This window comes from Petromyzon marinus, chromosome 3, assembly GCF_048934315.1.
Source record: "Petromyzon marinus isolate PM22_M1 ecotype Great Lakes invasive population chromosome 3, UKy_Petmar_22M1.pri1.0, whole genome shotgun sequence".
Classification (NCBI taxonomy): domain Eukaryota; kingdom Metazoa; phylum Chordata; class Hyperoartia; order Petromyzontiformes; family Petromyzontidae; genus Petromyzon; species Petromyzon marinus.
The window spans coordinates 9,520,948-9,546,060 of record NC_133669.1 but is presented as its reverse complement, the minus strand read 5'-3'; the positions used below and the strand labels follow the sequence as shown (position 1 = coordinate 9,546,060).

The 25,113-nt window shown below is 51.1% G+C and overlaps 1 protein-coding gene across 1 annotated transcript; it reads left to right on the top strand.

Moving 5' to 3' along the window:
- The first annotated feature begins 2,766 nt into the window (after positions 1 to 2,766).
- On the top strand, positions 2,767 to 9,283 carry LOC116953153 (uncharacterized). The gene is made up of 4 exons (XM_032973063.2): positions 2,767 to 2,934; positions 4,915 to 5,427; positions 6,115 to 6,333; positions 7,184 to 9,283. The coding sequence occupies exons 1-4, from the start codon at positions 2,841 to 2,843 to the stop codon at positions 7,537 to 7,539; spliced, it is 1,182 nt and encodes a 393-aa protein (XP_032828954.1). The 5' UTR covers positions 2,767 to 2,840; the 3' UTR covers positions 7,540 to 9,283.
- Positions 9,284 to 25,113: the final 15,830 nt, after the last annotated feature.

Sequence of the window (25,113 nt, the reverse complement as noted above, 5' to 3'; positions counted from 1 at the left end):
CGTTCGTGCTGATGTTATTAAATTTGCGTGTGCACCATTTCCAACGCGGCAACGTCACCAAATAATGCACGGTATCTACATCGTAACCTACGTGGCCAAACTCAACCTGATCACTGCCAATGAGTCATACGTCTCACATACTCAAGAGATGTCACGCGTAGCCCCGGGAAGCTTCGTTTCAAAATCACGAGCAAAAACAAGGTTTGTAGGCAGCCCTTTTGACATATTTACCAAAGAATATGAACCATTGGGACGGATGCTTAACACTCATACGATTAACTTCCTCCATCAAAAAGTAATCCTTCAGCAGTCCCCTGGATCGGCAATTCAGATTCATGGTGAGACTAGAGAACGAACGGTGAACATTTCTCGTACCTTGGAAGCAACCTTTCACAGAATGCAGAAATCCACCAGAAACTGGTGTTAGAAGAAACGCAACATCATATCCCGAAACCAAGACGATGCAGGTTGATCAAACAGTGATCTCCCACCATACCGTACGGAGCTGAGCTGCGATCAGTATAACACGAAGAGTCACCTCAAGACCCTTGGAGATGCACCGTCATGGTTGCCTGCGAAAGATCATTCGAAACCAGTCGGAAAGACAGACAGACAGACGCGCCAGCATTCACGTCCTCTCACGAGCAAACACCGCGAGCTTCGAGGCGACGAGTTTGATATTCTCCCACCTCAGTCGAGCCGTACGCTCAACAAAGGTGAGCGGACAAATCGGTGTCAGGGACAGAAGCGTAACATCGACACCGACTCGTGGGGAACTACTGTTCAGGATCGTCCCCGGATTTGCGGCGAGGATCTACAGCACTTCGCAGCCCTAGAACGACTGCAGCAGGAAGAGGAAAACCAGGAATGGTCTGGCTGGTGTTTGCCTCGCTGATGGCGATATTGACACAACGTACCAGGTACAGTGCTCCTTTTAAGTCTACATATCGAAGCCGCAGGGGCAATTTGCACGTTTTACTTGAGATTCATTTTCGTGACTTGCGTTAAATATATATTGCGCTTATATCGCTTGTTTGTCGTTGTAACTTGCTGACCCGCCCCTACTGGACGTCTGTGAAAAAGCGCTTCGTAGCTCATCGGATTCCTCCAGTCTGAATAGAGATTCTGAAGTTGAAATATTAGTCGCCCACTGCTGTTTGCCGTGGCCGGGAATAGAACTTGGCTCGTAGCACAGTGCGCTAACGACTGCACAACAGTCAACCACTCACTCACCCTACCACCCACTCACCCTACCACCCACGCAGCCTACCACCCACTCACCCTACCACCCACCCGGCGGATATCTCAGTGCGTAGAGCCATTACATTACACCCGTGTCGGTCGAGAGGGGTTGTTTGCCCATATTTCACCACGCTGGTCAGTACAGATTGCTGAAGCCGGCGGGGGTGAGTGCTATATTTATAGAATGTTTAATCGAACCTAGGTGACGTTCAGACCTTTCTCTATTCCAGTTAACGAGAAGCTGCTTGGTTCGGCACGCGGTGGCTGGGCATGCGGGCTGCATGACCCAGTCGAGGGAATCCTCGCCTTGTCGGAGCAGCTCGCTGATAAGGGCCGTGTTCAAAGCTTTGAAGCCTCTGTTGTGGTGCAAAAAAGAAGTTCTCCACACTGTACATTGTTCTTATTGGGTGCAATTGTGAACAATAGCCATATCAGACATCATTAGTACATCTAATCGGCATAATCATGGGTTCACTGCAGATCAAAGACTCAGTCCCTACAAGGCGTGTGGTGACGTTAGGAGATGTCCACGTGCCCGGCGTTTGAATGTCCGAAGACCAGAATCGTTGATTTTGCCGACAATGTGTTCAGGGAGGCAGTTTCATATCCGGACAGCAGAGTGAAGGGAGTTTTTATCCAGGGAGCATGATGTGGCAATATTACATGTAATTTTTTGTTTGTATGTATGATGTAACCAAGATGTTTTCTTGAATAACAGTCAAACAAATATTTAAGCTTGAATAAAAGTAAAGCATTATGGCGCTCGCGATGTGGTCGTCCTGTCAGAACATTGAAAATGTTATCGATGAAAACGAACTGCATCCTTTTAAAGCCGCGCCATCCGATGACAATCATAGTAAAAAAATTGTCGAAAAATATATATTTTTCGGCTTACCTTGGGTTTCCCCCCCTGCGGCGCACAACGCGCTCCAATCGAATTAGGGCACAGACGAAATAATGAACGTATCAGTAATGACATCTGTCCAGCGGCTGGACGAAGTATGCGTGAAACAAGCGGAGTAAGAGCGGCGGTAGTATGTAACATGGGCAGCAGTACCAACTCTAAAAGGACAACGAAATAGAAGTGCCCAGAGCCTACAAGAACCTTAAACCAGCCCTGGTTAATGGGGTTGGGGGGCCGTGTCCAAATCTTTGAAGCATCTGTCGGTCGCGAAAATAAGTTCTCCATACATCCACATACAGACATACTCTTTGGTTCTTTCGGTAAAGTCACGTAGGTAGAAAAATAATCACCAGTGATCTATTGACGTGATCACCGGTGATCTATTATTTTTTCTACTTACGTGACTTTACCGAAAGAACCAACGAGTATGGATTCCTGCAGTCACGGAAGCTTGAAATCAAGATTGATCCACATACAGCTTCACAGCAACCCAGCCGTCCACCACGAGCAGACATCCTTCTCCACGGCAGGTGAACCGGACCCCGCCGCCACGTGTTTGACACACAGACGCCCCCCTACCCCCGATCCCCCACACACACAAACACACAAACGCGCGCGCGTCGCTGCCGCCCACGCCCTTTGGGGCTGCTGTTACGGCGGTGGGCGCGGAGGTTGGTCATACTCGTTCGTATAAATGAGCCGGCTGCCTCGCTGCTGCTTGCGAGAAGCGAGCGGCACAGCCAAGGGTGACTTCAAAGTTGACCGGGGCCGGCATCGCCTTCGCGCCGGTAAGAGACGGACGCGACGAAGACGGAGCAGTGGGCGTGCCGTTCCGTGCGTTGGTCGTGCGCCTTTGGGATGTGAGTGTGGATCTGTTGCGGTTCGCTACGCTACGAACCCGGCCGGCCCGAGTTCGATTCTCGCTCACGGCCAACACGCAACCAGTGACGATTGTTTGAACCGTTCCTGGCCGTCTCCTGGGTCCATTCAGCCTCAAATGAGCTCCTCGTGTGGTGTGTAGACAAAGGTGGTCGGGCGGTCGTGGTGCTGGCCACCCACCCCCTTCTCGTGCACCTTTCCGGCCTTCACAGGTGCTGGCCAGCAGCACTTGCCCCAACAGTCTGCTCAAGGCTGTACGGGGGATATTTGGGATTGAGTGGGGAGCTTGAGTGCGGCGGTTAGGGCGCTGCGCGACGCTCACCGCCAACACCGGTGACGATTATCTGAAACTTTCCTGGGCCTCCCCTAGGTCGACTCAGCCTCAAAATGAGCACCTGGTGGTGCCGTGGGTAAACATCGTCACTTGGGAGACAAAGGCGGCCGGGCGTCTACCCATCCCCGCTTGTTCTGTGCCGGCCTTCATAGGTGCTCGCTAGCAGCACTTGCCCCAATAGTCTGTGGAGACTATACGGGGGGGGGGGAATCTTTGTCTTTGTGTGAGTGATCTCACTGTGCGCGTGTATTTGTTTATGTGTCTACAGTATACGAGTGTGTGTGTGTATATGCGCACGTGAGTGTCTTCGTGTATCCGCGAGAATTGAGCACGAGTGTGTAAGCATGCATGTACGTATGCGTACATGTACGTCCAGTATGTGAAGGTATGCAGGTGTTCGCCAACAGCTCTTGCACCTCCCCCCCTTACACGTCTGTAAAGCTCCATAGGGAAATCTTCGTTTTGCGTGGGATCACTTAGATGCTTTCATTGCGAGGGCGTGCGACTGTGGGTGTGCATGTCCTGGGCCTCCCCTCGGTCGTCTCGGCCTCAAATGAGTATCTGGTGCGGCGTGTAAACGTCGCCACCGGGGGAGACAAAGGCGGCCGGGCGTGGTGTTGGCCACCCCCCCCCCCCTCGTCGTGTCGTGCCGGCCTTCCGTAGGTGCTGCTCGCTCACAGCGCTTGCCCCAACAGTCCGGTCACAGGCGAGACGGGGGGGGGGGGGGTCTTTGTCTCGGGGCACATCGAGCGTGCGGCTGCAGCGCGCGCAGTGCGTGACCGCAGACAGCGGCGACCCGAGTTGGACTCCCTGCCGCGGTTAATATGAGTCGAGTCGACTCGGCCTTCACACCACCCCCCACTGGGGGGGGGGGTCGATAAAACGAGTAGCACTTCTTGAGAAATCAACAATAATCGTTCAAGTGATAAAAGAGTGGGACCAATGATTGGAATGTGAGATTTTAGCGGTTCGCCGAGGAACGCCGAAGTAGGTCACTACACCCACCCCCTGGCTTGGCTCGAGTCCCCTGCTGATAAGTCTGTGCGGCAGGATGTGGCACTGTGGTGGTGCCATGATCATCCACTCAGCATGCAACTTCACACTCCACCCAACATTCCCCGTATCGTATCCCCTCTCCCCCCCCCGATGTCCCAACACCCCCGTCCTCCCCACCACCACCACCACGATCCGATTGTGTCGAGCATATTCCAGAAGAATGGATCATTTGTTTCATTGTTAATCCCCATTGTCTGTGAACTCGCGTTTGAACTCGGTAGTTTTCCCTTCGTTTCGTTGCGCCTGCCGAATAATTGTGGCGATCACACTGGTGCCGATCGAATGTTCGGCGATACCCCCCTGCTGATCTCAAAATAATCGTCGTTGTCGTCAGCCACGCTCGATCCTCCGTGGAAATGGAGACCTCCCCGATCCATCGCCACCTCTCACCGGTCGCGTGACGACGCACCAACGATGTAACGCTACGCAACGACATTTCTCACCTGCGCTTAAACACAGACGTGCGAACTCCTCCCACACCCCCCCGCCCCCTTCGCAGATCGCATCGGGGCTACGCCAGCGACAATGAAGATGATGACGACGATGTCCACCGTCATCGCGATAGCAATGTCGACGACGACGGTAACGCTGGTGGTGATGACGGTGGCGTTAGCGGCGTCGACGGTGTCGGCAGACGGCGCGAAGATGCCTTCCCCATCCCAGCCGTGCCGGCTGTGTCCCCCGGGCCACCACGTCTCGGTTCCGTGTTCCACGAAGGCCAGCGAGGAGCAGCAGGGCCAGCAGGGGCAGCAGCAGCAGCTCCTCCTGGCGGACGCGGCCGACGTGGAGGCGCGTTGCACGCCGTGCCCGCCGCGCCACTACACGCAGTTCTCGAACTCCCTGGACCGGTGTCGCTACTGCGGCCCGCCGTGCAAGGAGGGGCAGCGGCTCGCGGAGGAGTGCAGCCCCACGCACGACCGCGTGTGCGAGTGCGAGCCGGGCACCTTCCTGCTTAACGAGTTCTGCGTGCGGCACAGCAGCTGCGCGGCCGGGCACGGCGTCGTCACCAAAGGCAAGCACGCACGCGCGCGCGCGCCACGTGTGTTTGTTGCGATTCATTCGGCGATCGATTCACTCGTACCAAGACGCTACTCAATTATTGCATCTCATTCAATTAATGTAATCGATGGCAATTCGTTCCGCGTGACCTCCCCCGGCACCAAATCCCTGCGACGGACAAGGGGCAACAAAAGGCACGAACGCCCATACTCCCCATTCATGCATTCTTCATTCCATTGTAGTAACTCGTTCTGCATATCAAACGGCTCGTGCATTCACGGCTAAGATGTCCTCGCTAAAGGCACGAGTGCAAATTACCCATTAATTCGTGCAGAGGTGAAATCATTTGCGCATTGTTTAATTTGTTCTGTTTGGTCCAATCACCAGTGCCCATCGGGACGGAGCTTCCTCGTGCACGGCACGAGCTTTCTACCCCACTCAGAAATTGGTTCCTACGTGCATTCGTTTGATGATCATTCATTCGTAAATGTATTTACTATGCCCCATCACCAGTGCTCGTCCAGTCGGGGCATCTTAGCTCCACTTTCCTATCGCCTAGCTATCTCCCAGCTCTAATCTATGCCTATTCGCTCATCTCTCTCCCCCTCTCTCTACGCATCTCTACATCTTTCTCTCTCTCTGTGTCTGCCCGTGCCCCCCGTCTCACACTCTTCTCGTCGCGCATCTCCGTGTTCCGCAGGATCCCCGCACGAAGACACGCAATGCGCCCCGTGTCCTCGGGGATTCTTCTCCCCCGAGGTGTCGGCGGACGCCACGTGCCGCCCGCACACAAACTGCTCCAGCCTGGGCTCCGTGGAGCTGCTGCCCGGGGCCTCCACGCACAACGCACTCTGCTGGTCCTGCCACAAGCGACGGGCGTCCGCGCGGAGTCGCGAGCATGGGGACACGAGGCCGGCAGGTGAGCTGCTCGTGATGACTGCTCTCTCGCTCACTTTTTTCGTACGGACGTATGATTTGAGCGGCAACCGTAGATCAATGGCATAGTCGGAGATTCAGCTACTGGCTTAAGAGAGTGCTCCGGGTTGGACACACGTTCACAATCTGATCTAATGCAATGATGCAGAAGTTGCCAGTTCATTCTCCCATTGCAGAAGTAGGAAACGATAGAAACATTTTCCATTTCAATGAGACGCTAAATTCCACGGGATGGCACATGACTGACCGGTAGTATAGCGAGAGGTATGCTGACACGGTCTTGCCAAGTATGGAAATATTTTTTGAGTTGCCAACCCGGACGGACTCGGTTGCCTGGCTGCAAGTTGACACGACCCCACACCTCCAATTAGCACAGTTGGCTACGTGCGGTACGAAATAAGTAAAAAAAGTCCATCTTGTGAAGGGTTATCCAGAACAACAGTTGACGGCAGAACAACAGTTGACAGCAGAACATATTCTTAGCTCTTTCGGTAAAGTGACGTTGAAGGGAAACAATAAAATAATAAAATATATATAAAACAATAAAAATTATCACGACGTTTCGACCATAACACAAACGGTTGTCATCAGGTGTGTCGGTTCGCATTAATTTATTTATTTTTAAGCGGTGTAATTTTTTTATTGCTATATATATTTTATTATTTTATTGTTTCCCTTCAACGTGACTTTACCGAAAGAGCTAAGAATATGAATTACTGCAGTCACGAAAGCTTTAAATCAAAAGCAGAACAGTTCATGGCGGAACAACAGTTGACGGCAGAACAACAGTTGACGGCGGAACAACACGCTTTACATCTCTCATCCTTCCGCAGGGGACGATGGTGCCAAGCCTCCATCGTCGTTGCTTAATCTGCCGCCCCAGCCAGAGGGCCCATGCGACGCCGCGACCCTACGATTCGTGGACAGTGTTCGTCACCTGGTTCCGTCGTGCCTGGCCGACCACAAGCCAGAGGTGACCACCTACATCCGGAAGCTGCTGCTCAGTGCCGTAGGCAATGTGGGGCAGCAGCGAAACGGGCGCGGGAAGCAAGGGAAGAAGATGAAGCAGGGGAGGAGGATGGAGAAGCACGTGAAGAAGCTGCTGCTCCGGGTTTGCGCAAGCAGGACATCACCTGGAGGGTCGGTGAGAATACACGGTTCATCGTTACGAAGAAAAACGGTGGACTGAACGTGGTCGAACAAGATGGGAAGGGCCTTTTAAATGGTCATGTAGTCAAAAAACCAAGTTTGAGGAGGTCTTCCACTGAAAGTGGCTCAGGGCTCAGAAACATTGATATAGCAACGAAAGAGATGTTGCAGTTAAATCCATGTTGTCAGCTGCCCAACCATGATTAAATTTGGTTCTTAAGTTCAGTGAGTTGACGGTCCTGGCCCGGTTTCCAATGACTGCACAAAAATTGCCATCTTAAAGTTGATTTGTCGAATAATTCTGGGTCTCTCAGAATTTAAAATATTAGTTTGATCGCCATGCTTGTAGGGAAGCTGTGGCTCCTGGCAGTCGTTCCGCGTGACATGCTTCTGTGGGCCGTTCTCTAACACAGGATGGTGCTCTGTTCTCCGACAATCTGGGAATTGACACTTCATCCCATGACATGACGCCAGAAGGGCAAACTGCACAAAAACAATTTTGGGAAAGAGATGACAGTTTTATAAGCTGTAGCCGGAGTTTTTTCAAGCCCGTCGATTGAAGCCCTCTAAATGATCCAATATAGAACACTCATCACATGAATAAAATAAACTGGAGAGGGTTCAATAATTACACGACGAGTGGTGATGATGAGGTGTGATTCATTTAATTACATTCCGTAAATTGAGGCATAGCTTGTAACAGAGGACACACATTAAGGTTACCGCATGCCACAAACTGCTTTGGGGACAGCACAACAGTGAATAACTTTAATAAGCCTACATTATTAACAAACACTTCCTCACGACTGAAACCTTAATCGCTGAACATTTCAGACAATTTGCCCCGCTATAAGGTGCAGAAGAGTGCGGTGTAGTTACGAACAGCGACCACCGTGCCATCTAATATGTTACAAAAATCCCCGATTTGAAGAAGGTTCGTCGATGACAAGGATGTGATTCACGTGAAGAGAGAATGGAAATATTTCAGCAGTATTCAGTCTCTCCCACAACCAGGGCACTCGATGTTTTCCAGAATGTTACTCTGATGGCTTGGGAGTTAGGAAATATTAGAAGGCACTGAAACTCGAGTATGTGATACACCTATCATAAGAATCCATGTTGTTGTATAGGCCAATCAGTTTCAAGGGCAATGCATACATTACCGAAGTATATTTGTTTGAAGGTTAACCGCAAGTATGTGTGGTTAATGCAGATTGGATACCTTTGCAATAGGGGTCCATTTGGTGTTTAAACCTCTTAACACCTCCCATCCCGTTTTATTGCCAGAAAGGGTAATTCCTTTTTTTTATTATTCCATCACTATGTTTATTGCATCCTATATACTTATAATCAATCCAATGAGAGTTTTATACAACAAAAAATATGGACAAAATAAGGACCAAAAAGGATAAACTAGGATACGGTTTGTCAAAGTAGTTCCCAGAAAAGTGTTGATGTAAACAAAAATAACAACAATATTTCGTTGCTAAGATTTTGAGAGAAACATTTCTGGAGCAGAACGTAATGTACCGCTAATGTCTAATACTGGGGGACTGGTTAATGCTGTCCCTCCACATTTTTGTTGACAGCACAGTATTTTTATAGTAAGAGTATTTTTAAACTTTACATCACGGTGCCCTGTATAAGAGCTTCATGTGCACACGCGTCACATGACGTGTGCATGCTTGACTTTTTTTGGAATGTAAAATATGTATTTTTGTAATTGTCACGGATGGTTACGTGTCGACTGTTGAAACATATGAATAAAAGTTGCATAAAACGGATACACGTTCAAAACTCCTCACCAATTTAGAGCGAATCGAAGTCCACAAATACGTCATCAGCTATGACCTATCCATTTCTGGCTGAAGTCCTCCCTTCAATCATGGCTGCGATGCCAAAAAGTCGCCGAGCTTTTTCTGCCCATGAGCTCTGATCTTATCGCTCCATCTGCGTTCATCGGTTATCATCCCTTATTGCCGTGCTGCCCTGACCAAAACTCAACATAATGCCTCCACAGTCATTGTATTGTCCTGAAAGGAATTACGGTCGTCCTGAAGCCGCCCCCCCATCCCCCCCAACTCTACCAGAGAGAGAGGAGGCGGTGTCCGTAGAGTTGTGGTGGTCCCCGAAAGTATACCGTGAGAAATCAGGGGCCCTGATGCCGATGGGAAAATTGATAGGTGCGGTAGACACGTGGCTGTGCTCACGTGAGGCGCGCGCACAGCATGTGCGCGCGCCTCACGTGGTGCGCGCGAACACGCGCTCGGTGATTCCCCCGCACGTGACCTCGACTCGCACGACCGAATCCGCATTCCTAAGGTGACGCGACCACCCCGCCCCCTTCCTGTGCCCTTCAAAGAGGGGTGGGGAACGTCCGGCCGGCGGGCCGTATAAGGCCCGCAAAATCATTTGGTCTCTGGCCTTGCCAAGGCAACCACAGGCGGGACTCGAAATTCAATAAATCTGGGAGCGAAAAGCAGTTGCAAGTAGCAACATCATCAATACCAGCTAACATCATCACACGCCTCGCCAAAGAGAAGCAGTTCCAGCCATCGCATTAGGGGTGAGTTAATTAAATGTTTGACCAAATATAACAGGCTAATTTTTAAGTTGATCATTTTGTATGGCCCGCGAATGGTGTTATAAATATCCAAATGGCCCTTGGCAGAAAAAAGGTTCCCCACCCCTGCCTTAAAAGAACAGCCCCCACACCCCCTAGTAGCCCCCCCCCCCACAGCCTTCACAGCGTGGTAGAGCAAATACTATAAGGAACCCACTGGAGCTATGCGCTTTTAAATAATCTAGATTGCAAACTAATTCCTTTCGAACTGCTGTTTGTGTTTAGTGTTTTGGACCTCCCTCCCGCCCCACACCACCGATTAGCACGGGTGGCTACGTACTGTGCGAAGGAAGCTCTACATACACACGCGTGTCATGAGTGACTACCGAGACGCGTCGTGTTAGAGGGCTCCTTATTTATTCTCACACTAGGCACAATGCAGGCCGATGCATATATACACGTCTCCTATCACTGGGCACAACACAGGGTTATATATACACGTGTCTACTTTAGCTACGCACAGGCGACCTCTCTACATAGTCCCATCGCCTACATCCAACCACACCGCTGGCTGACTGGTGTGACAATGACGGCGATCGGAGCCGTGCGGAGGATCTTCCATGCGGCTGGACGACGGAGCGAGATGACGGCGAGCAGGACCCGGGACCTCGCCGCGACAACCCTGAACCTCTGGTTCCATCCCCCTTATATACCTCTCGGCGTGGCCAGGCCCCGCCTCTTGCCACGCCCCTTTCCAGAACCTTCGAGCAGGTTCCCGGAGCTTCCCGACTAACCTCACCTTTTACCTGTAACCCAGACACGCCCCCCTTCTGATTAGTTGTTACGTAACCTTGCCCATACCCGTGATTACCCTTCCAGGACGATAGGTGGCACCCTGTCATTACACAAGTGCTGTAAGTGCGAGGACATATATGAAGAGCAGAACGGCACACGAGGGGGTGGGTGGCTTACACCACGCCCGGCCGCCTTTATCTCCTCAGTGCTGCTGTTTACATCACTGCACCAGGTACTGATTTGAGACCGAGACGACCTAGGGGAGGCCCAGGACTGGGTCAGATAATCGTCACCGGTGTTGGCCGTGAGCGGGAATCAAACTCAGGTCGCCGGATTCGTGGCACCGCGCCGCTAACTGCTACGCTAGCGCTCTCCACACGCACACACCGACACAGACCGAGGCATACAAATACAGAGACACACACACGGGGGACACGGAAACAGATACACAGAGCCGCAGGTGCACGGAGACAATACGCAAGCACACAGGCATGGGTTGCCATTGCACCGAATGGATCGTTACGCAAGCAGAGAGGTGTGGTGGAGCAGGGTGTGGCTGTATGCGTAGGGCAGTGACGTGCGGTGAGAGGTCAATGGCTGGGGAGGCACTGGCTGGTATCAGCCAGATTTACACGCTGAGGGGGGGGGGCGTGGTCTCACGAAGGTGGGCGTGTGATAGCTGCCTCCCCTGGTGCTTTTTCATTGCAGCTTCATGACGAGACCAGCGAGCCTAAATATATTTATACACATACGTGAAATAAGTTACCTGGAGTATGGAAGGCGAGGATATGAAATGAAGGGGTCTACAAACATTACATTGGTGATATACTGAGATACTAACAGGCACGCGCTTATTGCCCGCGCTCCATCCAGTTACTGAGGGGTTGCGCAATCAGAGGGGAGGCTTAACTCGTCGCTGCCTCACCTCTCGTCTCTTCCTGTATTTGCAGCGGAGCTCCCCAAATTTGGCGATTTTGACTCTAAAAATGATTGGAATCGTACAGAAATTACATTTATAACACAGATCAGTGGAAAAATCAAAATTTTTTAGTTTATTATTTTTTACTTTTCGTAACAGCTATTTTCATTGGAGTATGACAGGTGAGGCTCTGCCTCTCCTGCCTCCCCTGACCGCACGTCCCTGGCGTAGGGGTGCGAACACATTGTCCCACAGTGCTCTAAAATCGTCCTCCACCCTCAAGGGAACGTCGACTTTGGAGTTGTCGATATTTTTTCTCTCCCAATTTAAAGGCATAGACATGGCAAACACTGTCATGTTTTTGAAGACCCTTTCAGTTCTTGATTCTCCGATTTATGAGGATTCAGAAGCAGAATATTTATCCTGGAGAAATCAGATAAGCTGCAAAGCTCTTTTTCACATATGCCCAGTAGGGGCGGGTCATAAAGTTACAATAATAACAAATAATAATAACCGATAGGAGTGTAAAGTATAGGATAGGTAATAAAATAATATATATTTTTAAAAATAGATCATGTACATATGTTGTGCTAATACGTACGCGATCTGGGGGTAGAAATACCCACGGGATTCCAGGTTACTGTTACAGATGACGTCACAAAGGAAAGAGGCGGCAGGGGGAGAGAGGGAGAGAATGCCCAGGAGGAGAGAGTGTTGTGACGTCACCGGAAGAGGCGGGGCGACCGGGGCGCTTCCTGGTGGGATCCGGAGTGGCGTGGTGCGGAAAATGAAGAAGAGTTGCGTCGTCTCTCAATCTTCGTCTGGTGGACTCAGGGGCCGTCCATAAATTACGTCACGCACCTGGGGGGGGGGTCTGACTTTTTGTGACGCCGTGTGACGAGGGGGAGGGGGGTAAAAAATCGTCCAAAATCTCGTGACGTCATTTATGGACGGCCCCTCATTACACGTAAGTTCAAATTGAATTCGTTGTGAAAAGCACGGGTTCCCCATACACTGTATAGAGTAGGTAGGGTGCGGTCAGAGGCCTTCTCGTGCTGTTGCTCACTCGTGGTTGTCTGTTGAGCTGCAAACACCTAACAACCAGGTGCAACTGGACCATAGAGGGCGCCAAACTGCACCTCAGCCTGATGACATCATTTCTGTAAGCAACGCGACACAAACAAATGTGGCCATTTACCCTACCCAACCCTTCTCTGATGTGGGGAAAGTTATCTCGTTGGTGGACCAAGGTGGGCTGCCCTGGCCACGTTAGTGGATCTATATGCAACTTTGATGACATTCGTCTTGTCGAGTAGTTTCTTCCCAATTTTGTTTCGGGTTAATACTGGGAGATGTGTGAAAGAGGGCAGGAACTTCATCTTCAGAAGCCGCGGTAGCAATATTTAAAGTTGTCGAGAGGTTCTGCGGCTGTTCTTGAGGTTGGTGTTGTTCTGCGTGTTCTCGTTGGTGTTCGTTGAAAGTTCTCGTTGTTGTGTTGCTGGTCGTTATGATTTTATGGCATTGTAACGGTCCTTTCATAACGGTCCCCACAATGTGTTGACCTAAATCCCCGCACCTACTTGACCGGGAGCAACTCCGCTGTGGGACAATCCGTGCTGGGTGTCTGGGAACGAGTTGACAGGGATGAGGTGAAGGGGGAGGGAATGGAAGAGGGGACCGGTGGGAGGATAAGAGAGCACCTCGGAGGGAGTACGAGATGAGAGAGCTGTGGATGAAGGAGGGAGCTGTGTATGTTACGGAGGTGGAAAATGTACGGATTTGAACCCTGCCCAGCCTCGGCGTGTTGGTTAGGAGAGTGTCCGTTACAGCAGCGGTCCCCAACCTTGTTGACACCAGGGACCGGTTTCGTGGAAGACAATTTTTTCATGAACCGGGGGGGGTTCATCATTGGCTCTTTCCCCCTTTTCAAAGAAGCTCTCCAGCGACGCTTGTTTTTACTAATTTTGGCTGCTAGGGGTTAGCTTGTGGGCTTACCAAAACTGTAACTGAGACAAGTGCGCAGTGCGGTAAAGAGGCGCGGATGGAAGTGGTAAATAATAAAATAATGGGGGCGGGCCACGTGCGGACTCACCGCTCTCACCTCCTGCTGTGTGGCCCAGTTCCTAGCAGGCCACGGACCGGTACCGATTCGCGGCCCGGGGGTTGGGGAACCCCTGCGCTACAGCATGTCTGCTGCGATAGGTTGTTTGGAAACGCGATTAGATCAGCAATAATGCCTTCAACCATGGGACACCTTTGAATCAAATTTCTCCGTTCTCGTCAGTCCAGTACTGGGTGGCTAAGCTGGTATGAGCCTGAATATGGCTTGGATCAGCGACCACCGTGCGTAACGGGCGTTAAACGATGCGGGGCTGCGTTGTGGGCAGCAGAGCACAGTGCTGCAACATCTGTTGTGCTGTACTCATATGCTTCCGCATACGGTATTTTCTCGCAGCACTCACAACCCCACACTGACCAGCGTGGCGCAGTTTGGTCACAACTCTCCATAACCGACGTGGAGCGGGAATGCCTTCATCCATTGGCCGATTGATTTTGGCTGGACTTGTTTTTATTTTGAGTTCATCATTATTGTGTATTTAAAAAAAAAAGCTCTGCTAGTGATAAAGAGTCCAGTTTAGATAGAGCTGTGTGGTAAAGACGCAGCAGGAAGGACCTTCGGTGGAGGAAGCTGTCGAGGGTATTTGGGGACGACTCGTTCATGCCGTGCAGACGTTTTGCTAGAGGTGGGTGTACCCACATCATACCCCACCCCACACGTAACCTGCCATCCGACCGTGGTGGACCCTTGTCTCCTACCTACTGGGTGGACAAAGGCGGGGGGAGGGCGGTGAGATGGGGGAGGGGGGGGGAGAAACTTTCCCATTGTTTCAACTTCCCCGCCGGAAATTTTTAATCGAATCGGTGACCTCTGCATTATAACGCTGACCCATTACACCGCTGTTGCAGCTCGTTATGATGCAAGGCTCTCGCAAGCGCCGACAAAAACAAGTTGCTCAATGCACGTGACAGGTATTGCACCCGAATTGCTCACAAAGTGATCAAAATATCTCCCCACGCCGCACCCGCCACGATGCCCTTGAGTCGGGCCTGCGACCCGCGAGACTGGGATGAATGTAAAAGTGCGACAGTATTCTTTTTTCCCCTTCACGTGTATTGTGTTATTGCGCCAGACGTTATGGATGAGAGAGGAAACACAAGACGTGACGCAAGTACAAAGGAGACAGTCGCGAGACTGGACAGCACAAACAGTAGAGACAAAACGAGGGAGTACAGCCAAGACGGTAATACGGCCTTTGCCATTACAAACGAGGCGGTATAAACGAGACCGTACGAAAGGGACAATACTAATTACAATTTTTATTTTTTTATTTTACCAGCTAGGGCCCACTGAGCTACATATATTTTTTTCATAAGCGACCTGCCCACAAATGCCAGCTCGACGAAGTGGCTCATCATCACGTGGAAATGTACAGCGGTATCCAAATACTCTCGCCACCGTGGCGCTCTCCAAACGAAGCAGAGTTGAACCATTGCAAGCGAGACAGTAACACGAAACATGCGACGGCACATCCTCGACGGTGCATATACTGCATGTATGTTTGCTGAACTTCTTTCGCACCGTACGTAGCCGACCGCGCTAGTCGGAGGTGGGTGCCGGGGTACGGATGCATGTGATCGTGATATGCGAGACACCGGAGCAAGGGCACAGGAGCGTGCAAGTTTCAAGTTTCATTTATTAGGTATGGCCCTGTGAGCCATGCGGCTCTTGAGTCTGGTGCAACCACAACAAACAAAATATGAACAGAGAACATCCTAAAGCGACGACGCGTAACAAAAACATCCTGGATAAACCAGCAAATCTTCCACAAAAAAACCACCGTATTACAGCGCTGTGTGCAAACATCCCAGTGTGATGCAAGACAAACAATAACAACCATAAGACAATTTAGATTAGAATAATTTAGATTAAAGTTATCAGGCCAACTCCGCACTTCCGCAAGAAACATGGCTGAACCATATGTTTTCGAAATCACCAAAATAAAGCTATAAAAACAATTTAACAACAGCAATCATAGGAACTGTGATTGAAATTTAACAATAAACGATATACATAACATGTACGACCAAACTTGCTGCCATATCTGTCAGCATAACACTCCCAGTGTATGATGTGTGAGTGAGTCAGTGGTAGTGAGTGTATGATGTGTGAGTGAGTCAGCGTATGATGAGTGAGTATATGATGAGTGAATCAGTGTATGATAAGTGAGTGTATGATGGGTGAGTATATGATGAGTGAATCAGTGTATGATAAGTGAGTGTATGATGAGTGAATTAGTGTATGATGAGTGAATGGGTCATTGGTTGTGTGAGTGAGTGTATGATGTGTGAATGAGTCAGTGTAAAATGAGTGAGTGTATCACGGCCTCCTCCACGCCATCACGGCCTCCTCCACGCCATCACGGCCTCCTCATGGCCTCTAGGGGCCCCTCCCGATGAGGAGAGGGGTGGGGGCGAAGCAACCTGCAGTATTTTCTGGTGTCTAAAAAGTTTGGTGGGGCGACGCCGGCGCCGCATGAGCAGTGGGTGGAGGTCGGGGTGGGTGGGTGGGGTAGTTGGTGACCCTGAAGGACATTCCGGACCCCATTATGTCGAGTCACTGCATCGCGCAGGAATGTGGAACACAATGTGTGACTCAGAGCTAAGCCGCGCGGGACATCACCGCCCCTCGCACAGCGCCTGGCTTTTTCATCGATTCATATCGATCATTTGGGGCTGACGGTGATTATAAGCAGCGGCTATGATCTATCCGCTACTGGATGAAGGGCTCCGTCAAGCCCCACGAGATGCTTCTTACGCCGCTGCTGGCGGAAAGATCTCTCTCTACTCGATCGAGCGCTAGGGCGAACGCCCCATCTCGAGGGCAATTTGGTCTACTCTTCCACACTGATCCAACATCTTTCAAGGGGTGAGAGTACCCACAATTTACGCCACCTCACGCGACCTGCCGATCGACTGCGGTGCACCCACTGATACTGCTCGGTAGCCAGAGGCAGAGCTGCTTCAAAAACGTTGCCCATTGTCCCAGCTGCCGCGCCGGGAGATCTCCGGATCGCGAGCCCAACGTGCCAACCACGACAATGCCCAGAGGTTGCGAAAAATTACCAGGGGCTTAATTTGCCACTCAATTATTCTTCGTAGCATTTCTAGGTTGGATTTAAAGCGGGGATTATCGGCATAAGGCACTTCCACTGGAGTACAAGGCATGCCCATCCATAACATCCCTTTATTTAGTACCCTCCTTAAAGGTGTCAGGTAACGCTCGGCACTAACTATGCCACACCACTGCAGCATCACGAGGACAAAGCACCGTGAGACAAACGTGTCGTGGCAAAAAATAAGCCCCGAGAACAGCGTTCGCGGACCGTTCCCGCTGAAATTAAGCTCCGGATTTCTCGAATAAAATTTGCGCGCGGATAGGCGGCCAGCAACGCACTCGGCTTGACTGCGATGGCTCCACTAAATTTCGAGCCGCCAGTCGCCGCCGCTGCTTGCCTGTCCCCTGATCCGCAACGGCTTGCTCAGGGCAGTGCAATTGCAGGCATGTTTCAACATGTTTTCTTTTTTTTCAACACCTTTCCATTTTTTTTAGCTTCTACTGACGTAGCGATACAAACTCGCGATTGGTATGCTGGGGGGTTTACCGTGAAACCCCCTTGAAAAGGTTAAACACACACTGACCATAAACACACGGTCACCATCGAGAGAAATTAAGTCACGGCGCTTGGGAGAAAATATCAGTTGTCTCCCAAAAATATAATATTTACCGTACTCTTTGGTTCTTTGGGTAAAGTCACGTAGTTAGAAATAAACTAAAATCAAACAAATCACGACGTTTCGTGATTTGTTTTATTTTATATTTACCGTGTTCTCCGGATTATAATATCCGTCGAAAACGAATACCCAGCCTAAACGTGTGCCCGGCATCAGTAAAGTTAATCCATTGTGATAACACACGCACAACATCTGCCGAATTTAAAAGACGCGCCTCCAACTTGTGATGTAAAATACGTGGCACGAGTGCGCCTGATTCATCGGGAGAACGCAGGGCAAGGTTACGTTTAGATTGGTTGGAGACGCGTAGAGAGGCTTTCAAACACAATCGGAATCTTTACTTATCCAGGAGCAATCCCATGAGCCATGAAGCTCTTTCTTCACGGACGTCGGAAAGTTACAACAAATAAACAACGAGAGGAGTGAAAAGTGTCGGTAACGTCACAAATTGTGTTTTTCATGTTTAATCTCCTCTGCAATTTATCTTAATTATTTTGTATGGGGTATCTTTAATTGGATAACTGCACTATTTGTACAGTGCCGAATAGGCGCGCAACGACTCGAATGGAATTCCGAGTCGGAGACACTGACCTTGGAGGGTATGGGTTCGAATCCAGCTTTCAGCCGCCCGTCCAGCGGCACACTTAAGCACGGATTGAGGTGAGACTTACCCCCCCCCCCACCGACACTACCACCAATGGTTTTCGTGTTATCCCATTTCGTCGGGAAACCGATCATTAATCGATAGATTAATCAATTACTTAAATCCACGAATAGTCATAGCTGAGTTCCAGTAAAGCCACTCCAGTGTTGTTATACCGACACGTGGACTAATTGGCTGTGCCGTGTGTGGCGAATTCAAAGTTTAAACCCGAAAATATTTTTTTTCAAAAATTACCGAATACGTGTGCATGTACGAGAAGACATTCCGTTCGGAACATTGTGTGACGTCTGAGTGTGTGGGGAGCGGTGGTGCAGCGGTTAACTCGCTGACCTACAAACCCGGCCACGCGAGTTCGATTCCCCGATCACGACCAACCCCAGTGACGATTATCTGAACCGGTCCTGGGCCTCCCCTAGGTCGATTCAGCCTCAAATATTTGAGTGCCTGGCGCCTTGTCTAAACATCCCCACTCGCGAGACAAAGGCGGTCGTGCGTGGTGTTGGCCACCCACTCTCTCGTGCGCCGTTTCGGCTTTCATAGGTGCTCGCTAACAGCACTTGCCCCAACAGTCTGTAAAGGCTATTCGGGGGATCTTTGTCATTTGAGCATATACTATCTGTGTGCATACATGTGTCGTTGCGCACGTGTATGTTAAGAATGTCACATGTATGTGTCAGTTTCACATGTCGGCTTCCTTACGACACATTTATATTTACGCGATGGAACCCCAAAAAAACACCTGTATTTTGGACATCTATGTGTATTGAGTGGAGCGGTGGCGCAGTGGTTAGCGCACCGCGCTACATATCTGGCAATCCTCGGTTTGATTTTCACTCCACTGCCAACAGTGATGGCGAGGGATATCAGAGATGGTATTGGGCCTCCTCTAGGTCGACTCAGCTTTAAATTAGGCCTTTGTGCAGTGCGTGTACATAAGCACCGGGGAAACAAAGGCGGCCGGGTTCTCAAATCACCACCCGCGTTGTGCGGTCTTCATGGGTGCTCGCTGACAGCCCCCAACAGTCTGATAAAGGTTATATCGGGGATCTTTGTCTTTGGGATGGAGTGGGGAGCTTGAGTGCAGCGGTTAGGGCGCTGCGCTGCGCTCACGGCCAACACCAGTGACGATTATCTGAAACAGTTCTGGGCCTCCCATAGGTCGACTCAGCCTCAAAATGAGTACCTGGTGGTGCCGTGTGTAAACATCGCCACTTGGGAGACAAAGGCGGCCGGAACATCTACCCATCCCCGCATGTTCTGTGCCGGCCTTCATAGGTGCTCGCTAGCAGCACTTGCCCAAACAGTCTGTGGAGCCTATACTGGGGGGGGGGGTATTCTTTGTCTTTGTGCGAGTGGCTTACACAGGGGGGGGGGGGGTTATTCTTTGTTCTTTAAGGTGGCGGACATTCGTGGCGTAAACAGGAATGTGTTGTTTGTGTGCAGGAGACTGAAAGGCGCACTGGGAGACGCAGAGGCGGACACGGGGACATCGAGAGGGAACAGAGAGGCACGTGTCCAAACACACACACACAGACACGGCGAGAGACACGGAGGCAGGCAGACAGTAAAGGAACGTGAGCCGCACAGGGAGAAACGCATTCAGAGGAACAGCAACTGAACATCGACACGGAGAGAATCAGAATCCCTATTTTTACTGGCGGAACCCGATGAGCTATAAAGTTGTATTTTTCACGAATGTCCAGTAGAGAGATACACAGACACCGACAGGCACCCTCGGAGACACAGAGAGACACGGGGGAGGGGGCTAATATTACATAATATTACATGCCATTCATGTCACCGTGCCGCGAGGCTTCTGGACTCCGCATCGCAGCTGCTTCAGTCGGGGATTTCCAGTGGCGCGTCACTCCCAGATACCTGTGGGTGTGCGGTGGGGGAAGGGGGTGTGTGTGGTGTGTGTGTGCGTGCGGTGTGTGTGTGGTGTGTGTGTGCGGTGGGGGAGGGGGGTGTGTGTGTGCGGTGGGGGAGGGGGTGTGTGTGTGCGGTGGGGGAGGGGGGGTGTGTGGTGGGGGAGGGGGGTGGGTGCGGTGGAGGAGGGGGGTGTGGGTGTGTGGTGGGGGAGGGGGGTGTGTGGTGGGGTGTTTGTGTATGCGGTGTGGGAGGGGTGTGTTTGTGGTGGGGGAGGGGGGTGTGTGTGGTGTGTGCGTGCGGTGTGTGCTGTATGTGTGTGCGGTGTGGAAGGGGTGTGTGTGTGTGCGGTGTGGAAGGGGTGTGTGTGTGTGCGGTGGGGGAGGGGGGTGTGTGTGCGGTGGGGGAGGGGTGTGTGTGTGTGCGTGCGTGCGGTGTGTGTGGTGTGTGTGTGCGGTGTGGAAGGGGTGTGTGTGCGGTGTGGAAGGGGTGTGTGTGCGGTGTGGGAGGGGTGTGTGTGCGGTGTGGGAGGGGTGTGTGTGTGCGGTGTGGAAGGGGTGGGTGAGTGTGCGGTGGGGGAGGGGGGTGTGTGTGCGGTGGGGGAGGGGGGTGTGTGTGCGGTGGGGGAGGGGGTGTGGTGGGGGAGGGGTGTGTGTGTGGGGGAGGGGTGTGTGTGTGGTGTGTGTGTGCGGTGTGGGAGGGGTGTGTGTGTGTGCGGTGTGTGTGTGGTGTGTGTGTGCGGTGTGGAAGGGGTGTGTGTGTGCGGCGGAGGAGGGGTGTGTGTGTGTGCGGTGTGGGACGGGTGTGTGGGTGGGGTGTGTGTGTGTGCGGGTGGGGTGTGTGTGTGGGCGGCGGGGGAGGGGTGTGTGAATGCGGTGGGGGGGGGGGCGCTACGAACCTGGCGACCCGGGTTTGATTCCCGCTCACGGCCAACACCAGTGCCGATGATCTGAGGCAGTCCTGCGCCTCCCAAATGTCGGCACGGCTTTAAGTGAGTCCCTGGTGCGGAATGTAAACATCGGCGCTTTGGGGACACAAAGGCGACCGGTCTTCTGACCACACCAGCCGATTCCTCATTCAGTGTCCCATGTTGGTTTTCATTGGCGCTCGCTAACACCCCCCCCCCCCCCCGAAAGTATGGTATGCATACTTTCGCCAAGGTGGCAAGACGTTAACTCCCTCGCCTGGTCCCGACCCTGACGCCTGTATATTTGGAGTTTTTGCGTCTCTCTCTCCACCGTGGTTTCGTGGATTTTCTCCCGAGTCCACCGGGTTTTCCCTCCACGTTTAGAATCAACGTGCGTTCAGAGGATCTGGCGGCTATACATGTCCACGTGATACGCCACATCGTTGATCTATCATTTGAGGCCAGGTCGCTTCTGAGAAAGAGCTAAAGAAAACGTTTAAAAATATATATTATGTCAAATCTATACGGGGCCTCTTTGTCCTTGTATAAGCCGAGATCACAGCATTGCAGTGCGATGATCTCAGGAAGGTTGGTGCCGTCCCTGTAAATCCCCCACGCCTTAACAAACAACGCCGTCGCTCTTCTCATCACTTGTGCCCACATGCTCGGTGAATCCCCTCCTCCTCCCCCGGATGTTGACATGGAAATCCCAGGGATGCCAACGATGGCTCATATTGCTATCCCTGAGCCTTCGGAACTAACGGTGAACTTTAGGAATCCCAAGGATGATGGTGATTATTATTTATTACTCCACTACTACGATTGTTTACTGAGGATAGCCAAGCTGAGTCTCGTGACTTTTTCAGAAAGGGCCCTGGCAAGAGTTTTTTTTTGTACCGTAGAGGGCAGCGATTGATGTGTACATGCGATTTTAGTACTCTGGGGGTATTTGTTTTTCTTTGACAACATTTCCCTTGGGGTTTGGCATTCCGCGTGCGGGACAGACCGTGCGGGACACACAATCCAAAGCATGTAGCTACAAGATAAGAGCTGTTAACGTTGTATATATTTGGCTTGTGTCTCACTTTAATCAAGCAATATTAAACTAGATCAGTTGTTCTTAATCTGTACCGCAGCCTTGCACCCATTTGGTACTCAATCGTAAAAAAATATAATGTGAATAAATACATAGGATTGATGAAACAAAGTCGTTGTGCTTACGTGCCCATGCTTAATTTGTGTTTCGATAAAAACAAATCTGGCCACGTCTCGCACCCCCAGAAAGGGCATCACGCACCCCCAAGGGGTGCGTGCACCCCAGGTTGTAAAGGAGGTCCACTGATTTAGAAGGAACTCACTTCCTAACTCCTGTCCTCAACCGATGGCAACTAAGTACAGATTCCGAAGAAGGACCATTGCCCGAAACGTTAGCCTACACTTGCATGCTATCTTGTGTGTTATAAGGCGGTGTTAATTACATGCGTGGTGACTTATTGTTGTGACAAAGGGAGTTACTCGGACACTTTTCGCTCTCATCAACCACGATCTATCCACTGCTCGATGAAGGCATCCGCATCACAGGCCTTTCAATGCTACGACGCACCCGGCTCTTTCACGTGTGAGCTGATTTCATCGCTGCGTTTCTGCGGTGGATGCGCTCTCGACGAGAGAGCCAGGCACGACACGAGGGACAGTGAGAGCGAGGTCACAGAGTCTCTGTCCTTCATCACTGAACGACACCGCCCCAACAGACATTCGAGCCACCAGCCTCCACTCTCATAACCATCGCCACTGTCATAACCACCGTAAGCCATGATCGATCTACTGCTGGATGAAGGCCTCTGCAAGCCGTTACCACATCTCCCATGATTCCCCCAGATTCGACCATCCGTCTTAGCTCCTCCTCCACGCGAGCGGTGATTTCATCGCTCCATCTCTTGCAAGTGGATGTGCTCCGCAGTATGCTCATAGCACAGAACCGAAACGCTTATTAGGCCTTTGCTGCTGAAATAAATTATATCGAAATCGACTCTATCTCTTAGACGAGTTTCCCTCCTTTGGCTACGACTCCGTCGTTAGTATCGACCACCGGCCATCGTTCCTTCATGGGGACTGCAGGTCTCACTTTCAAGGGGGAGCTGAGTTCCACGAGGGAGAGACCTGGCGAGTACACAAGCGAGAACCGGATTACAGTCCGTTTAATAATGATTTCAAATTGTAACGCTCACTCGACGAGAACGATCAGATGCACGAGGAACAACCACAGACAAGTGGGAAGACAGCCAGGCGATTATCTGGCGTTAATCTCCCCCCCCGCCGCCCCATGCTCTGTGGTCCTCTACATATTAAGGCATTTTCGATCCAGACGCTGACGCCTGCTGTATATTTGGAGTTTGCGGTGTCTCTCTCCCCGTGGTCGTGTGGATTTTTCTCCGGGTCCTCCGGTTCCCCCCCACACACACATTTAGAATCAACACGCGTTTAGAGTGTTTGGCTGCTATACATTTCCATGTAATAAAACACTTCCGTTGAGCTATCATTTGTGGCCAGGTCGCTTCTGAAAAAAGAGTTATCTCGCTCAGCGGGTCTTAGCTGGTGGCATTTAAAAAAACATTTTTCATTTCGTTTTATAGTTTAAGTAACATTCTGACAACATTTGAATTAACGCACATCCTCATTTGATAAAGGTCACGCGTTGTGGCGTCGACGTTACCCACAAGGAACAGGTCGCTTTGTGGGTTCAAGGCAACGGAATGAACGTCACGTGGCATTGTCCCTTTCCTCAAAAGAAAGCCATCGTTCCTCGCAACGGCTCCCACCTGGCACCTGCGTATCCACATACACACCCGTGCACGCCATGGAGAGGGTAAGTAAGTGTCGCGCCGGTGACTTCGTGCCTTGTGGTCGTGTTGTCGGCTGAGCTTCGTCGTATAACAATGCACGACGACTTCCTCGTGGCCGCGGAACGCGTGTGAAGTCTCGCCTGAAAGGCGCATTCATTTATCGCCGACAAACGTTCCCCTTACAGAGGTGCCACCCCCCCCCGAACACCCACCCACCCCCCATTAAATAGCACTTCGCGAGACAATGAAGAGCGAAGTCTGCCATGCACGGCAAACAATGGGGAGGCGGAGGTGTTCACCGTCAGCTTCGTGTGCCACGTGGGCGGGTGAAACGGGGCCTCCTCCGGTTACGACGATGTCTTGAGTTTGCCTACAAAGGCTGGACATTGTTTTCAGGAATGCGAGCAATGTTTGACATCGCGTGCGGAACATCCACCTCATCAAGGAAAGACAGATGTCTCTCTATTGTAGTCTTACAGACCGTCCTCGTGGACGGGGAGAAGTTTCCGGGGGGTTTCTCTTGTTCGTCTTCTTTAAATAAAGTTTAACACGTAGGCTTTCGCGACCAATATCATCCATAAGAGGTTTTTTGGGGGGGTTAGATCGCGTAAATATATAAATGTGTCGTTAAAACCCGCCACCACCCAACACAGCCAACTAGTAAGGGTTGTCACGTAAACAGAACATGCCAAGCCACAACATTTAGATTGTAAATGTTGTGGCTTGGCTCTCCAACACACCTTACTAGTTGACACACCCAACAAGTAAGGGTTGTCACGTAAACAGAACATGCCAAGCCACAACATTTAGATTGTAAATGTTGTGGCTTCGCTCTCCAACACACCTTACTAGTTGACACAGCCAACTAGTAAGGGGGTTGTCACGTAAACAGAACGTGACAATTCGTCACTAGTACAGCACTAACCGGTGTGTTGGAGAGCAAAGTCACAACATTTCACAATCTGAGTGCGACGTTTCGCCAGTAATTACAACTAGCTTCATCAGGCGACAGCCAGATTTGGGGAGGTCCAGGGCAGGTGCGGACAGTGCTTGCCATTGCTGTTGAATGTGAATCATTACTTGCCTATAGCCTGCACGAGATTTCTTCACGAGATTAATCGATTAATTGACGTATCGCTACCAACGACAACAAAGTCACACAACAGCCGCGTATCACTGCGGTCATTCGATTAAAGTTCAA

Bases quoted from the DNA above. Each gene is read 5' to 3' on its own strand.
- LOC116953153 (XM_032973063.2), top strand. From the start codon at position 2,841: ATGAGCCGGCTGCCTCGCTGCTGCTTGCGAGAAGCGAGCGGCACAGCC. The intron at 2,935-4,914 runs GTAAGAGACGGA...CCCCCTTCGCAG, and splicing joins CCGGCATCGCCTTCGCGCCG to ATCGCATCGGGGCTACGCCA. The intron at 6,334-7,183 runs GTGAGCTGCTCG...ATCCTTCCGCAG, and splicing joins TGGGGACACGAGGCCGGCAG to GGGACGATGGTGCCAAGCCT.